This window comes from Trachurus trachurus, assembly GCF_905171665.1.
Source record: "Trachurus trachurus genome assembly, chromosome: 2".
NCBI lineage: Eukaryota > Metazoa > Chordata > Actinopteri > Carangiformes > Carangidae > Trachurus > Trachurus trachurus.
In genome coordinates, this window is record NC_139914.1 from 9,384,205 (window position 1) to 9,401,967 (window position 17,763).

At 45.3% G+C, this 17,763-nt stretch overlaps 1 protein-coding gene across 1 annotated transcript; it reads left to right on the plus strand.

Moving 5' to 3' along the window:
* Positions 1–3,329: 3,329 nt before the first annotated feature.
* LOC310999467 (semaphorin-5B-like) lies at positions 3,330–16,997 on the plus strand (the record flags this gene model as incomplete). Its single annotated transcript, XM_083989903.1, has 21 exons — positions 3,330–3,509; positions 5,938–6,037; positions 6,141–6,186; positions 6,500–6,562; positions 6,658–6,756; positions 6,856–7,069; positions 7,680–7,965; positions 8,054–8,189; positions 9,334–9,541; positions 9,642–9,849; positions 10,521–10,638; positions 10,737–10,921; positions 11,356–11,499; positions 11,603–11,750; positions 12,337–12,562; positions 13,291–13,512; positions 13,781–13,951; positions 15,160–15,309; positions 15,425–15,460; positions 16,539–16,750; positions 16,836–16,997. The coding sequence occupies exons 1-21, from the start codon at positions 3,353–3,355 to the stop codon at positions 16,995–16,997; spliced, it is 3,291 nt and encodes a 1,096-aa protein (XP_083846029.1). The 5' UTR covers positions 3,330–3,352.
* Between the last annotated feature and the right edge of the window lie 766 nt (positions 16,998–17,763).

Below are 17,763 nucleotides of genomic sequence, written 5' to 3' on the forward strand. Positions count from 1 at the left end.
AAGAGCTGCTGTCTATTATAGGATTGATTTGCATGAACTCCTGACCTGAGAGAGCTGCCTGGTCCAGTGAATCAGTCAGGATAAAAATCATCTTATAGCAGATTTTTAACATTGCAATGTATTCTTAGCCCCTTGTTTTCTGTAAATCATTAATTTCCCACAGATAATAATAACTTTGCCACAAAAAACACTAATTTTAGCACTTTATGAATACTCCAGTCTGTTCACCACACAGGGAACTCCTATGTGTATTTTCTAGCCTCCAGAAAGTGCAACAAATCAGGTGTTAGTGCTAAATGTCACTCTATAGGTAAACAGTCTATATAAGGGCATATGTGTGAAAGGAGCTGAGCAGGGAGCAGTTTGGACTAGTTGAAGTCGAAGTGATGGAGAACAGACTCCTCTCTGAAGTTAGTGGCGTGTTTAATGACTTTCTGATCAGTTGAGCTCTTGTTTGTGGACGGGATTCAGCAGCAGCTCTGTTGTGGCTGTGCATCACTGATTATCTGCCGTCTTTATCCGAGCATTCAGCATCAGCACGTAGGTACTTTATTTAATTCAGCCCCGTCTCATCAGGCCGCCGTACGCTGTGGTATTTATGCAAACATTTCCAAAGCTATTCTTCTACAGTACTGTAATAGGTTTGTGATTACAGGCAAGAGCACATCCTGATTAATTAGATGTACAGTGTCAGGAGAGAGAAAATCATCATCTCATTTGTGAGCGAGTGGAACTTTCAGTGTTTTGGAATAGCTGCTATTTCAAAATAAAAGTTTTACTTTAGGAACAGTTGTTTTCAGGCCGGAGCTCTGAGAGTGTCTGAGCTTTTAGCAGACACATTAAGAAGTCTGTTCTTTTCCCTGAGTGAGTAGAGGGGTGGTGTTTGTCAGAAGGAAACACACACACACACTCACACACACACAGACACACACAGTGAATAATCCAGAGCAGACAGAGCAGTGATGTGAACACCTGTCGTATCTCAGTGTGTTGACACAGTGAGTCGGTGTCTTAGACTTAAAGCTCAGTAGCTCAGATGTTAACATCTTGGCCATGTTCCCCTGTGTGTGTGTGTGTGTGTAAGTCACATGTTCCCTCCGTGTTCCTGTGGTTTTCCTCCCACAGTCCAAACACACACACACACACATAGGTCACATGAATCCGAGGCTGTGTATTTCTAATCTCTTCACAGGTTGTTGAGTCTTTATGGTGTTTTTCCCAACCCGGGCAGCTACTTGGATGGATTCATGTTCTGGCACGGCTTCAGGAAAAACACTATAAAACCTACCTTTCCCCCAAATCTGAAATATTTGACACTCTGTTTACTTCAATGCGACATCGACTAAGGATCCAATCGCTTGAATCACATTTAAAAGCGTTGAGTTGTCACTTTATGTTGGGAAACAAATTAATTCCACTGAAAATTAATCAATGAAATCGCTAATTAAGCAGAGATACGAAAACATTTGCATGTTTCGCTACTTTTTTCTTTATTTTTTCAACCTTTTTTATTGATATTCAGTCAGAGGAATCACTGACATCATCAGGATTATTATCTGGAATCAAATAAATAACTGCAGCTCATCCATCCAGTATCTGTTGTAGTGAAGTGTTGGACCGAGCCGTCGTCCTCTGTTGAACCTAGCTGCCTCAAGCATGGCTAAAAATAATCAATGGATTAATCAGTAATTAAAACAATTACAGGCTGCAGCACCACTACAGCCCCTCGGAGGAACACGCGCTTCTCCGACAAGCTGTTAATTTGCCAAGAAGCAAGAAACAACCGACGGTCTCAGCAGAAAAATGAAAGCAGGAGACGTTTAATGTGTTAAAACAACACGTGCATTTCCACCCTGCAGCCTTCGTTTCTTATTGTAACACTAATGAATGGAGGAAAAGGGCAAAGGGCGAGGTGTGCTGCTTGTTTGGAGGACTAAGCAGATCATTTCTGAGAGAATCTACATTTCCTACTGCCCCTGAAGTATCTTGACTGACATCTGCTGTTAACCCCCTCCCTCCACCCCCCCTCCACCCCCCTATTGTACCGAGCAGACAGATCCCAGGCCGGGAGGAGGCACGGCCGCAGAACAAAAAGTGAGGCCAGCGGTGGAGGCTCTGTTCCCGCCGCTTCATTAAGCAGCAATGTCGAACCCAGCAGGTCGAAAAAACCTCTGCCTCCTCCTGGGGAACAGCAGACACACATTCACCATTTTGCAGAGCACGTCGCCAAGGAAAGTGGGGGCTGCCATGAAGGAATAAAAAAAAAAACAATCTGCTCAACTGTAGTGAAGAATAACTTGACGAATGTGTAATTTTGACCTCTTTTATCTCAAATGTAGCCTATAAACTTTCTCTCAGCTGACAGTTTAAATTCTTCAATCTCCTGAAGCTTTATTATAAAAAGTGTGCACATTTCCCGCTTCCTGTTCCTCAGCTCTTTTCTCTCTCTCTCTAAAATGAGTTTTCTTTACACCTAGAAACACCTCATGCACCTGGATGTCCATTTGTTCTCAAGTGCTGTATTTTGAGTCATTTGACACATCGGCTCCTCAGATTGCTGTCTGGCCGCTCGGCCGCCGCTCCTTCGTCTCCATGAACCAGTAAAGAAAACAAAAAAAAAACATGGAGACAGGGAATGAAGTGGGTGAAGGAGCAGTATCACTTTCTGAGGATATTCGGATCTTCTTCTTCTTGACAGGACTTTTTCAGGTGAAGGAAACAAAACAAATCGCTCGACTCAAACGTTCATTTTCTTCTCTTTGGGTTCAGCCAAAGACCCCACTCAGATATCGGCGCTCTGACTCCGTGTAGCACAGCTAGTGTTTTAGGTTAATTATTCATCTGTGCATGAATAAAAAAACAGCGCGGCTGAGTCCAAGGTCCCCCAGCTAATTTCTTGAATGGACCACGGCTGTAATCCTCTGCATATGGTCGTCCTCGCCAGATAATCATCCTCGAGCAGATTTTGATGTTCATTAATGGATTTTGATGTTGACACAAAGACCCTTCATGTGGCTCTCAGTTCAAAGTTCACACCCCCTGCTCTGGCCCCGGGCCCAGTCTGCTCTCTGAATGGCTCTCCTCAGTCATGAAGAGCTCCCTTGATGGCACCCTCGGTTTTGAGAGGCGGCATTTGACAGATTTGGCGGCTCTCTGGGCTTTTGAGGCGGGGGGGGAATAAGCTGTGACCGAGTCCCGCTGACACTGAGGGGCAGGACAGCGGCAGGTGGACGTGGGGGGACAGAGGGGGGTTTAGATATTAGTTTATAGATGTTTATAGATTCTCCCTGATCACGGCTGTCTCTTCTGTTTCAACAGGTGTTTCCCGAGGACCTGGTAGAAGACTGGAGCTATGTTTCCGTCAGGGTGGGGGGCGCGGGCCCTCTCCCCCTGTGGCCTGGTGCTGCTCCTCTGTTGTTGGTCTGTTTGTCTGTCGCAGCAGCAGCAGCAGCCTCTCATCAAACCTGCAGACTGCAGCAGAAAGGAGCATCCCGTCGTCTCCTACCAAGGTGAGGGCGTCGTTAAGTTTCACAGCCGCCCATCCATCAGTAATCCATCCAGTAAACAACAAGTCAAACATCTCTATCTAAAGAGATTCACCTTGCTTTGTGTACACTTTTCAAAGTTGGGACCATATAACGATGCTTTGTGTTGTCGCAGGAGCAGCGATGATAAGTTATCAGCATCACAGACAAACTGACTGCACTGACTTTTATTTTGCTGCTCCACAGGCTGATTTATTTATTTACCATTACACCCACTGGTAATAATCACCAACGTAGTGATAGGTCCATGTCATTTTTATTTTATTCATTTAAAGGTTTAAGGATCAGGGACATTGCACATTAATAAAAACATTTAAACAAATGTAAACATGCCAGAATTAGCCAAAAGGCTATTTTGCATCTGTTGTCCCTGGACTAAAAGAAAAAGAAAAAATTTTGGATTATCAACATACAAATAATACATTCAATTGAAAGATCAGTCACAATGTCATCAGATGCACTTTACAAAAACAAGTGCTAATTCTGAACAGTCACCACGACAGAACAAAGATGCAGAAACTGAGCAAAATACGCCAGAATCCAGAGGTGTTAGTCGTCCAGATGTTTCAAACTATGACACTATAATGTGATGGAATCTGGACTGAACGCGCTCCGATCACGACAGATTGATCCAGATAACCTAAAAGGGAAACCTGTGGATTCAGTCACACAGTCCTATATCCATATTTCACAGTTTTTGTCCCCTAATCCCGAGTCTCCATCTCTGATCTGTGTTTTTAACCTTGCGAGGGTCCAAAAGCGACGTATTATGGTGAAGTAATTTCCCATGCTGAGTCACAAGCTCATACGTGGACGGTCTGTGTTTGTCTGCTTCGCCGCAGCTCATTATGTCCACGGGAAAATGCACCAACACAATTTGGATTTAATAGGTCACTCTGAAAATCACTGTTGCTGCTCGACTGATGGTTTGTGTTTATGTGGAGCTGAAGCCAGACAGCTGTAATAGTTCTAACCCTTTTGTTTGCGTTTTTCAAACCTGTTGCTGAATATGTTAAAGCCGAACAAGTGAGGTTTGGCTTTAACATAGAGATCAGAAAACATCTGGCTGTGCTAAAAGCTCCCACGTGGATTCATTTTGTGTCAGATTGTAACTTTAACACCCAAGTTTTGATACATGCACTTTACATATTTCATATTTTGGAAGTTGTGTCTGCTGCCTTGGCCTCATTAAGTGTTCTTCTTCAGCTGTCGAACGCCTGTGAAACGGCCTTTGATGATATTATTTTGACTGGATGTCAGTTTCCATTCAGCTCAAAGTGCTCGTCTGGCAGACTGTGCTGTTTTTGTTGTGGGTACATTTGCCCCCCCCTCCCACTCCCACTCCCACTCCCTCAAACAGGAGGAACCAGAATTCCTTTTGGTGAAGGCTCTGAATGATTGTCAAAAGGATTAATTTGTTGCACTTTATGCGGTTTGTTCGCACCATCCAGAGCTCATATAAAAATGCCAAAGTGGCTTATTTAATGTCTGGTTCTGTGCAGCCGTCCAGGCTTTAAATCAATGTCATTTCATGTCATTTATAATGACAATAGACTTTGACACAAAGCCACAAAGTGCTGCACAATGTAGAAAAAAGAGTGGATTACTTCAGTGGTAAAGGCGAATAACTCTCTGCTATAAATCAAATATCACTTACTATTGTTCAAGTGTTTTGAAATGTCTCAGTTTGAAGAAATTCAATAGATCATCAATACCATCTTTTTTTAATCTAGGCTATAAACCATTTTGCAAAGCAGCACAAGTGTGTGAAGAAATGTCATTTTGAAAAACATACTGTATGTCATGTTTTTTATATGTGCAAAAAGAACAAAAATCTTCTCAAATTGTTATTTATGAAGAGTTGAAGCGAGCTCAGCTAATCTGCATCATCAGGACTGTGTGGGTGTGATCTGATCAGACGTGACAGACAGCTGTCATCACATATTTAAATACTGTCAAGCTCACACAACATGAATGACCAGCGGAGCAGGAAACTGTGTGTTTATGTCGAAGATCTTAAAAAACTACAGAAAATGAGCAGCTGCGCCCCAAGTCTCTGAGACCAAAATCTGAAGCAGTGAAGCAGGTGACATGTGATGAAGAAGAGCGATTCCCACGCATAGAATGGAGAACTTATTACTTCTCCCCTTTTTCCCTCCCTCTTTATTTTCATCTTTCCGATTTGCTCCTTGTCTTTTTCCTCTTCCCGTCCATCATCCTGCTCCTCCCACTTCTTTATCCCCTCTCTGTCGTTTCCTCTCTCCTCTCATCAATCTTACCTCTCCTCTTCATTGTTCATCTTTCATCGTGCTCTTCACCTCTTTGTCTCGTCTTTCCGCCACCACTCCTCCTCCTCCTCCTCCTCCTCCTCCTCCTCCTCCTACCGCTGCAGCGTTGCGGCCGTGGGTGTCCGAGTTCTCCCGTCCAGGCGTGAAGGATTTCTCCCAGCTGGCCCTGGACCTGAGCAGGAACCAGCTCGTTGTGGGAGCGAGGTAAGAGTCTGCTCAACGCTACAAAAAACAAAACCACCTGAACGCATCAAGAATCAAGTTCTCCTGTTTCAACTTCTGTGAAATGTTTTTTTTTTTTTTTCAGAAACTTCATCTTTAGACTGAGTTTGGGCAACGCCTCCCTCATACAGGTAACACCAGCTGATGATAGACTGAGACGGAATTAGTCTAATGCATTAAAAAATACAGTAGAGGTTATATAAAAGAAAAAGGTTATTTGGATTTTAAATTAAACTATTTATTAGCATTCAAAGCTTTTATTCTCTATCTCCCATAGATTGTTAATGAAAATCGTACTTTTACTATTAATTAATGTGGATTTTTCTGAAAGAATACATGTTAAGGAGGAAAAATAGCCCAAAATCTCAAAATAGATCAGTGCATGAAAAAACAGTGTTTTTGCCTGTAGTGTCTCGCCTTAAAACTTTATTTTTCCATCCCCAGGCGACAGAGTGGGCTCCTGATGAAGAGACAAGGCGCTCGTGTCAGAGCAAAGGCAAATCTGAGGTATTGTAGCGCCGTGTGTCACACAACAGTAATACTGAGGTGTTTTCATTAATGACGGACGCAGTAACACTGGGTTGTGGTGCGTTTGTGTGCAGGAGGAATGTCAAAACTACATCCGGGTTTTGTTGATCAGTGGGCAGACGCTCTTCACATGTGGGACCAACGCGTTCACCCCCGTCTGTATAACCAGGCAGGTTGGTACAACAGTTTGTCATCAGATAATCAATTATTAGATCATAGATTAGATAAGAATAGATCTGAAACAACCTCATCATCTTCTCCCCCTCCGCCAGATCGATAACACCAGTCAGGTGTTGGACACGGTGAACGGCGTGGCCCGGTGTCCCTACGACCCGCGCCACAACTCCACCGCCATGGTGACAGAGAAGGGCGAGCTGTACGCCGCCACGGTCATCGACTTCTCGGGACGCGACCCGGTCATCTACAGGAGCCTGGGGAACATGCCGCCACTGCGCAGCGCCCAGTACAACTCCAAGTGGCTGAACGGTAAACACACACAGATTTGTCAGGGTTCTTACGGATCCTTAAAAAGTCTTAAAAGGCATTGAATTCATTAATCTAAAAACAAGGCCTTAATTGGCATTAAAATGTCTTAAATCAATTTTTCAAAAGTCTTAAAAATGTTAACACTCGGTAAGTGGTATTTTATGGTTGTAATTAGTCTCAAATCTCAAAATAATTGGTAACATTCCGACATAGAGAAGTTAGTGGCGGCCGTCAACGCTAAATTTCTCACCGCCACCAGCTCCCGAGTCAGTGTTTTTTTTTCCCCCAGACTTTTTATGCATTTATTTTGAAAGGACAGCTGGAAAGAGACACAATCCAATGTTCATGTAGCAGTCACTTTACCTTGGATCACATAGGAAAGTGGGTAAAATTGTCCCTAACCCTATGTAATTGATGTGGTGTTTTTTTTCTTCTTTTTTCTGCATTTGTGTTTATTATGAAGTCGGTCTTAAATTTAATTTCAAGTGGCTTTAAAAAAGTCTTAAAAAGTCTTAAATTTAACTTGGCTTAAGCTGTAGGAACCCTGTTTGTCTTTTGGGTGAAAATAAAATTCAAATCTTCTTTTTTTCTCTCTCTCTCGTCTCCCCAGAGCCTCATTTTGTCTCTGTGTACGAGATCGGCCGGTTCGCCTACTTCTTCCTGAGAGAAACGGCGGTAGAGAACGACTGCGGGAAGATGGTGTTCTCCCGCGTGGCCCGGGTCTGCAAGAACGACATGGGAGGTCGTTTCCTCCTGGAGGACACGTGGACCACCTTCATGAAGGCCCGGCTCAACTGCTCCCGCTCGGGCGAAATCCCCTTCTACTACAACGAGCTGCAGAGCACCTTCTACCTGCCGGAGCAGGACCTGATCTACGGCATCTTCACCACCAACGTGTGAGTTTATAAGTCACTTCTTCTTCCTCGTTTCCTTTCACACTGAATTGCAGCGATCTGACCGTGATTACACACCCCGCTCCCTCAGGAACAGCATATCAGCCTCGGCCGTCTGCGCCTTCAATCTGAGCTCCATCACCCAGGCGTTCAACGGACCCTTCCGTTACCAGGAGAACCCCCGCACCGCCTGGCTCTCCACCCCAAACCCCATACCCAATTTCCAGGTAATTCATATTTACACAGAGAAAACACAGCACACACACACACACGCTGGATCCGAGCCACAAACCTGTTTTTCCTCTCAGATAATGAAACTGCGTCATGCCTTCCACAATTTTGCAGCCTTCCCTCCGAGGCTTATGGAGGTTTCAAAAGCACTGAAGCCCATTTCATCTCCGAGCACGGCATAAAAATCCCAACTCACCTCCATCAAACACACATCCAGCAATAAGTGCCTGGACAGTTTCCAACACGAATACAAAAAATGCTCTCTGAACCGAGCTGCAGGGCCGGTTTAAATTATATAATTGCTTCATTTCATATGCAATAGTTTGGGTATTTTTAATTCCAGATTTGCATTTGTTTAGCGTTTACTTACATCATCATCAGTAACGGGGCCTCCGCAGCGCAAACTGCAAAACAAATGCCTCCGGTGTGTTTATAGCGATGTTTGAATTATGTACTCATCAACTGTGTGTGACCGGCATCACAAACATTTTTTATTTTGTTTTCTACATCACTTTAGAGGGATAGTTCAACATTTTGGCAAATTGGCCCATTGCCATAATCCCTATAGTCTTGGGAGTAGGTTTGTTACCTTTAATTGTCGGTGCAAGCTGTTTTTAGAACGGCGGAGCAGAGCCGTGAGCTGCTCAGAGCTACGCTACGGAGGCTCATGGGATTTCTTGGTTTCCCTCATCAAATACACAATCCAACAACTCCAAAACGCTCTGGTGGACAAGTTGTGACCTGCACATTCACCACGCTATGAGATAATAATGTAACGTTACCAGACAGATTTGTTTTAGAGGCAAATACAGAGACTGTTTGCTGAAAAACTGCCCCCGACGGGAACTCGCATCAGCGGTTTTACATGAATTTACCTCTAAAACAACTCTGTCTTGTAACGTTCTGTTATTATCTCATAGTGTGGTGAATGTCCACAAGAGCGTTTTGGAGTTTTTGGATTGTGTATTTGCCTCCATAGCGTAGCTCTGAGCAGCTCACGGCTCTGCTCCGCCGTTCTAAAAACAGCTTGCACCAACAATTAAAGGTAACAAGCCTACTTCTAAAACTATAGGGATTATGGCAATGGGCCAAAATGTTGAACTATCCCTTTAATACCTCACACTGAACCTGATCCTGCAGTGTGGGACTCTGGAGGAGGGCGGCCCCGGCGGGAACCTGACAGAGCGCAGCCTCCAGGACGCCCAGCGACTCTTCCTGATGAACGACGTGGTCCAGCCGCTGACCGTCAACCCTCTGCTCACCCAGGACAACCTGCGCTTCTCCAAGCTGGTGGTGGACATCGTGCAGGGCCGGGACGCCCTCTTCCACGTCATGTACATCGGCACCGGTGAGCAGGAGGAGGAGGAGGACGGAGCTGTGGCTGGGCTGAAACATAAGAGTTATATTTCCTATATTTACAGAACTTTTCTCCCTCTCTGTCTCGTCAGAATACGGCACCGTCCTGAAAGCTCTCTCCACAACCAATAAAAGCCTTCACGGCTGCTACCTGGAGGAGCTCAGGGTCCTCCCTGAAGGACAGATCGGCCCAATCAAGAGCCTTAAAATCCTCCAGAGTGACAGATCCCTGTTTGTGGGGCTTGATGACAGACTGGTGAAGATCCCATTAGAGCGATGCTCCAGCTATCCGACCGAACGGTACAGCTCTTTTAGTGTTGTTTAGAGAAGAGATATAAGAGTAAGAACTTGATACAAAGCATGTGCAAATCCACAATCTGCAACCGAGTTACACTTCAGCTCTGTGAGTCTGCTCTGTATCTGCTGCTGCTGGTGAGTGTGCAGATTTATGAACTCGACTCAAAACACTTAAAAAGATTTATTAACCCTCTGCCGTTAAAGAGACAAACACACGTGGGCGTCCAAGTCTGAGAGGCGCACGCACAGTAAACGCTGACAAAGATGATTATGTTAAGAGCCCATTTTATTTTCCCTGTGAAGAAACTGCTTTTGAACCGCCAGTCCATATTTTTGGCAAACCTTGGAGCAGACATTACATAAGTGGGCCGCTAATGAATTTGTTCACTGTAAATGCTCCACTAAAATATGCTGACAGTCTGACAAAAAGCTGTGTGATGTACAGCAGTTTCTCTGTGTTCGCCCTCCTACTTGAAACGCACCAGCAGAGAAAACATTATTCTAGACAATCCTGCTGATTTTAAACTGTCTGAAAAGTGCAGACGGCCGGAAGTTCTTGACGTCACTTTGTGTGTCAGCAGTTCACAGCAGACGGGAGATTGTGTCAGGCAGGGAGTCTGGCTAAATCTGCAGCTTTGACGAATCACTGACTGGCTTTTCTGATCTCGCATTAGTTACTGCATGGAGGCTCGGGACCCGTATTGTGGCTGGGATCACAAGCAGAAGCGCTGCACCACCATCGAGGAGAGCTCCAACATGAACCAGTGGACGCAAAACATCACAGAGTGCCCAGTAAGACACATAACGTCCCATAATTAAAAAAAAAAGAATGAGAAATCAGATTTAGGACATATTGTGACTGTGTTTCCCTCTAAAAATCTCCACCGAAGATGAGGAACCTAACGCAGGATGGTGGTTTCGGCCCTTGGGCGCCATGGCAGCCCTGTAACCATGATGACGGCGAGGGCTCCGTCAGCAGCTGTGCGTGTCGTTCCCGCTCGTGTGACGGACCAGCGGCAAGATGTGGTGGGGTCCAGTGCAAGGGCCCCACCATCCAGGTGGCAAACTGTTCCAGGTACAGTACAGTACTGTGCAAAAGTGCAAGGCAAATGCAGGGGGGAAAAATGCAGTAAAGTAATAATAATACCATCAGGGAGGCGTCTAATTGGCCGCCAGCCAGTGTCAATAAGAAATACACTCTAATATTTTGTTGGACCGCCTTTAGCTTTTGTGGCATCGTTTTAATAAGGTTCTGCAATGTTACAACATTTATTTCCGTCCAAAGTTGGATTTATTCCCAATGGGGTTCAGGTCTGGACTCTGTGGTCACGTTGGACCACATTTCTTCCTTGAAGATGATGGTTCCCCACTCTCCTTCCAGTTTTTAATAATGCGTTGGACAGTTCTTAACCCAGTTTTAGTCTCAGCAATCTCCTTAGATATTTTATTTGCTTGATTCAAGTGCAGGTCAGATAATAATATTTTTTTCCTCTGCGTCCTGCTCCTCAGGAACGGAGGCTGGACTCCCTGGTCGTCGTGGGGCCAGTGCAGCAGTAGTTGTGGCATTGGATTTGAGGTGAGGCAGCGGTCCTGCAACAACCCCTCTCCTCGCCACGGCGGTCGGATCTGCGTCGGCCAGGGTCGAGAAGAGAGGTTAGAAACCCCGTCAATAATTGTTAAGATTTCAAATATCACCACCACTTTGAATAGAAGTGACATCAGTGTCCGAGTCTGAGCGAAGCCTTTGTGTTTCCAGGCTGTGCAACGAGAAGAAGCCGTGTCCTCTGCCCGTGCTGTGGACGACGTGGAGCTCCTGGACTCACTGCAGCGCTGAGTGTGGAGGCGGCGTCCACTCCAGGACCAGAACCTGTGAGAACGGAAACACTTGTCCCGGATGTGCCACGGTAATACAACGACAATAAAGATGTTTAGAATAAAGATATGAATTCAAGGTTCAAAGTAGGGATGTCACGATCACATGTTTTCACAATTAATTGCGGTGATAACGCCACAATTAATTAATCGTAAAGATTCCTATATACCATCAAATATTATGTTGGGACCATATAGGCAGATGAGCGCCAAATAAAACCTGTCAGATGAAGCCAACATCAAACCTAAATAGAAACCTACACTACACTGTCTTCTCTCATGTTACCCCCCAGTTAGAGACCTGGGTGTGTATTTAAGAAACCCTGATTAATCTGCTCTGTAAGGGGTGACTGTGAAGCATCATTGTATGTCTTCAGCTGGATGCAGCCTTGTTTAATTCGTCGCATTCAGCCACAGTAATTAGCTGCATAATTAACTCCGTCCAAGAAAAACTGCACTATTTGCACAGTTTAGCTGAATCTATTCTATCTATCTAATGCAGCAACGTGTCCCTGCAGGATGTTAATGAATTACTGGAAAACACAGCATGCATGGTTTTTGGGAGATAAAGCAAACATGCTTTAGTTTTCATCCTTCATCCACCACCATGTCTTCCAGGAGTATAAAGTCTGCAACCTGGAGGCGTGTCCTGAAGTGCGCCGCAACACCCCCTGGACGCCCTGGATGCCGGTCAATGTCAGCCACGACGGCTCACGGCAGGAGCAGAGGTTCAGGTACACCTGCCGGGCGCTGCTCCCCGACCCCCAGCAGCTGCAGCTGGGCAAGAAGAAGATGGAGACCCGGTTCTGTCCCAACGACGGCTCTGGAGCCTGTCAGACCGACTGTAAGCACCGACACACACCTCCTCCTCCTCCTTCCTGCCATGCCATGTTTTTGGAGCACAGCTGCTGCAGATGTTAGCAGATGTCACCTGAACCCGAGGGAAACTTTATTCTCTTTTATTTTGTGCAGTGGCTTAAAACAGATTTAGAGCAAAACAAAACCTGCTCCAGCTAATATACTCTGTGTGTAAAACTGCATCTGCCTGGGTTTTACACTGTGCTGCTGTGGCAGCTGGTTTCCAATCAGTGGATTGATTAAACATCAGTGAACCATTATGAGGAGGCAGATGTCCACTTCCTCCGCTCCTCGGAGACAGACAGGTGTTTTCTCTTTGTGGACTCTCAATTATTTCAGAGCATAAAAATAGGATTTTGATATAAAAACGGTGTGGCTGCTCTCAACCTCTTGCAAACACAGAAAAAAAAACCCCAGAATGAAATATTTGTGCTGGCCTCATTTAAAACGCTTCAGGAACTACTCCTGATTCAAATGTAAATAATTTGTGATTGTGGTCGTTTATGTGTGTGTGGGCGTACGGGGGGAAATCTAGTTCATTTTTTCAACGTGACCCACATTACAACACACTAATCAATGTTTCATGACAACGGTGTCTGTCTGCTGAGTTTGGCAGTAAAAAGATGGAAGTTCTCAGATTCTTATTTGAACTTATCATTCTTTTATTTATAACAGTTTTAGTTTCTAATAAAGCAGTTAAAATGTGTTTTTCAGCTCTGGTTGAAGACTTGGTGAAGACCAGCGGCCGAACTCTGTCCCCGCCCCAAGGTGCTCGCTGGGGATCCTGGGAAACGTGGTCCAGCTGTTCGCAGCAGTGTTCCAGAGGTTTCCGAACCCGGAAGCGTAGCTGCTCCACAGCAGAGGGCAGGACCAACCCCAACGCCTGCGTGGGGTCTCCTGTGGAGTATCAGGACTGCAACACTCAGCCTTGTCCAGGTAACTGCACAGTTTTGCTGTTTTAAAGGGATAGTTCAACATTTTGGCAAATTGGCCCTTTGCCATAATCCCTATAGTCATAGCAGTGGGTTTGTTACCTTTAATTGTCGGTGCAAGCTATTTTTAGAACAGCGGAGCAGAGTTGCAAGCTGCTCAGAGCTACGCTACAGAAGCTAATGGGATTTCTTGGGATTTCTTTAAGTTGCAAAAGCAGAAAATGTAAATGGATAAAGTTTATTGTCTGTGTGTGTGTGTGTGTGTGTGGCAGTGAGAGGGGCCTGGGCGTGCTGGTCCTCCTGGTCTCAGTGCTCATCCAGCTGTGGGGGTGGACACTATCAGAGGACTCGGACGTGCAGCAACCCACCGCCTGCTAATGGAGGAGACATCTGTATCGGCCTGCACACGGAGGAGGCGCTCTGCAACACACATGCATGTGAAGGTATGAAACAATGAAGTCACACAGAGATGTTGGAGGAAATTTCCTCATTTATAAATGTGGTCCTTTTTAAAACAAAAAAAAATGTCATGGCTTTGCTTTCTGTGCATATTTTAAGTGTCTTTTTTTTAGTTTAAGCAGGTTTTCTGCCATACAGAGTGTGTCTTCATTTGTCATAATTATAACACCATGAATATTCTCCATAGAGTCACCCAGTCACCCCTCGATTAAATAATGATGTTTGTATGGCTGCTGATGGGAAATCTCCTCCATACAGCAAGTGGTGAATCAATATTTGGGTCGAGAAGGCAAACAACATGGATGCTGGAGCTTATCCCAGCATGCACTGGCTGAAAGTCAGAAAGGACTGACAAAATAGCCTCCGATTTTTTACAACTGATCCAGAGATGGACGGATGCAACCGTTGTTCAGCCTCCAGACACATGGGAAGCAAATTGGTGTAATCAACTTCCCATCCATTTCACACTGTTGTGCAGCACACAAAGTAACTCCAGTAGGAACACAAAGGAGGCCGAGCTCTGGCTGCTGATCGATGATCCCCGCTGCACTGCAGCCAACGTTCAACATTTGTTACCCGTGCACAACGGTTCCTCCGGTCACTGCCTCTTCCTGTCGGTGACCGTTTGACTTTGTTTGCCGGCCGCTGTTTGAATGCACAGTGAAGGAGAACGACAAGACAGCCCCCCTCTCTTTCAGTCTTTTTGGAGGTGGCCAATATGCAGAACTCCTGCTGCTGCCCCTGAGTCATCCCCCTGAACAGCCAGACGTGGGCCAGGTCTTGTTACATAATCCAATTAACCTCTGAATAAATACCTTTTTAGGGCTTTCTTTTGAAGCGGAGGTATTTAATATAGGCTGGCAATGATATGCTGACACTTCGTCTGCACTGCAGGATGTGTGCGGAGAAGATAAGGATGCAGAAACACATCTCAAAATATGATGCATTGAAAATAATCTGCCTCAGTCGACATTCAGTGGATCTTATTTTTATCAGTATGTAAATGTTTCTGCCTCAGCCAAGACATTTCTATGCACTTTTTTTATTCATATGCAGAATAAAAAAAAAAACACATATTTAAACACAAGTCGATAATTGTGATTCTTGTGATTCCTCGCCTATGTGGATGGAAAGCCAGCCTTTATTGTCGTACCTTTCATTATGTCTGTCCTCTTTTTCTGTGTGCGGTCAGGTTGGGGGGAGTGGACAGAGTGGGGGGACTGCGACGACGAGGGTCTGCAGCATCGCACTCGTCGCTGTGGTGATGACCAGGATGCTGAGGCCAGTCCCTGCCAGGGAAACCTCACCCAGTCCAGGCCGTGTCAGCCCCACGAGGTGCCAGGTAGGAGGGAGCGAAGCGCCGACCTGTTGCAAATTAACAGATGATCGAATATGAAATTAAAGATTAAAGATTTCGTCCCCCTTCCCTCTCCCTCTCTCTTTATCTTTTTCTCCAGTAATTTTACCTGGACAGGAAGACCAGACCTGTGGAAGTAAGTCAAACAAGTCACGTCTCCCCTGCTACTGATGTATTTTTTGCTGTTGCATCCAAAAACAAGCCGGTGTCGCCTCAGTCTCTGAACATGTTGCAACACCTAGTGATTGTTCCAAGGTTACACAGTTATTGGCTTTTTTTTTTCTTTTTCTTTTTTACCTGTGCGCCACACAGTCGGTAGCATATCGACTTTTGTTTGAGGCTTCGGCCCCACGTGGTGTGGGACAGAGCAAAGCGTGGAATCATCACTGGCCCTGTGTTAAAGTTTGTGCAGCCAGATAACAAACATCATCTTTCAACGTGACGACGTTGTTTCCTGCCACTTGTCCCCCGACTTGATGTTTCTGTTAACCTCTGAAAGTTCACGGTTACCAGATGATGAATCTTTTATTCTTTGTTTAAAGGGATAGTTCAACATTTTGGCAAATTGGTCCATTGCCATAATCCCTATAGTTTTAGGAGTAGGTTTGTTACCTTTAATTGTCTGTGCAAGCTATTTTTAGAACGGCGGAGGCAGCAGAACCGTGAGCTGTTCAGAGCTACGCTACGGAGGCTCATGGGATTTCTTGGTTTCCCTCATCAAATATACAATCCAACAACTCCAAAACACTCTGGTGGACAAGTTCTGACCTGCACATTCACCACGCTATGAGATAATAACAGAACATTACCAGACAGAGAGTTGTTTTAGAGGGAAATATAGAGACTGCTTGCTGAAAAACTGCCCCTGACAGGAACGCGCATCAGCGGTTTTGCATGAATTTACCTCTAAAACAACTCTGGTCTGTCTGGTAACGTTCTGTTATTATCTCATGGCGTGGTGAATATGCAGGTCACAACTTGTCCACCAGAGCGTTTTGGAGTTGTTGGATTGTGTATTTAATGAGTTTGATGAGGGAAACCAAGAAATCCCATTAGCCTCCATAGCGTAGCTCTGAGCAGCTCACGGCTCTGCTCCGCCGTTCTAAAAACAGCTTGCACTGACAATTAAAGGTAATGAACCTACTCCTATGACTATAAGGATTATTATCCCTTTAAGAATTGAAGAGTCATAACTTCTGTGCTTCCTCCTCCAGCCTTCACCTTGTTCCAGCTGGTTGCCGTGGGTCTGGCTAGTTTCTTTGCAGCGGCGTTACTGTCGGCGATGGCCTACTCCTACTGCCACCACCTGAACCGGCCGTCGGCGGAGTCGGCCGTCATCCACCCCAGCACGCCCAACCACCTCACCTACAACAAGCAGGGCAACACGGCGCCAAAGAACGAGAAGTACATCCCCATGGAGTTTAAGGTAGCTTTGTCGCTCCGATCGTGACGCTTCACACTCTTGACAGTTTTGCTGACAGTCTGCCCAAACTTTGCCTCTACTTTTATAGACGTTAAACAAGAACAATCTCCACGTGAACGACGAGACGTGCAACCACTTCTCCTCCCCTCTGCCCTCCAGCAACATGTTCACCACCACCTACTACCCAACCAGCCTGAGCAAGTATGACTTCCACCCGGACTCGCCCTGCAGACCCTACATGCACAGCTGAGAGGAGGTCAAGCTCACACACCACCATCACCACCACGACACCAAGCCCGAAGGGTTTCACAACACGCACACACCGAGATTGTCATTGGTTATCTGTCGAGAGAGCCTTCAACGCCAAAATTTCTTCAGTACAAAGCAGTTTCACCTTTTTAAATTTGGTCACAACCACAGGTGTTAAAGGGATATTAGCATTTTTTTAAAGTGGGGTTGTATGATCTACAAATAGCCTCTAAGTACTTTAATTGCAGTAGCAGACTCTCTACGCTCCTCCTGTTAGCAACGCCAGCCCATAGCCCTGCCCAGAGATTTACAACATACAGTGTTGTGAACAGACCCAAAGAAACGGCCTTTTTTCGCAGCCTAAAAGAGGTTTTACCTGAAAAAAAATACACAGTTCCATTGTTCACTATAATATAATTTTTTCCAGCCCCTCAAACGCTGTTTTTATTTGGACCTAACCAACTCATGTATCCCTCCGGCCCAGGGTTAGCGCCCGCCGATCAGCAGTTGGTTAGCTCCAAATAAAAACTGTGTTTTTCCTGCACTTTGAGGGGCTGGAAAAAAATATATTATAGCGAACAATGGAACTGTGTATTTTTTTTTCACGTAAAACCTCTTTTAGGCTGCGAAAATAGGCCGTTTCTTTGGGTCCATTCACAACAATGTATGTTGTAAATCTCTGGGCAGGGCTATGGGCTGGCGTTGCTAACGGGAGGAGTGCAGAGAGTCTTCTACTGCAATTAAAGTACTTGGGGGCTATTTGTAGA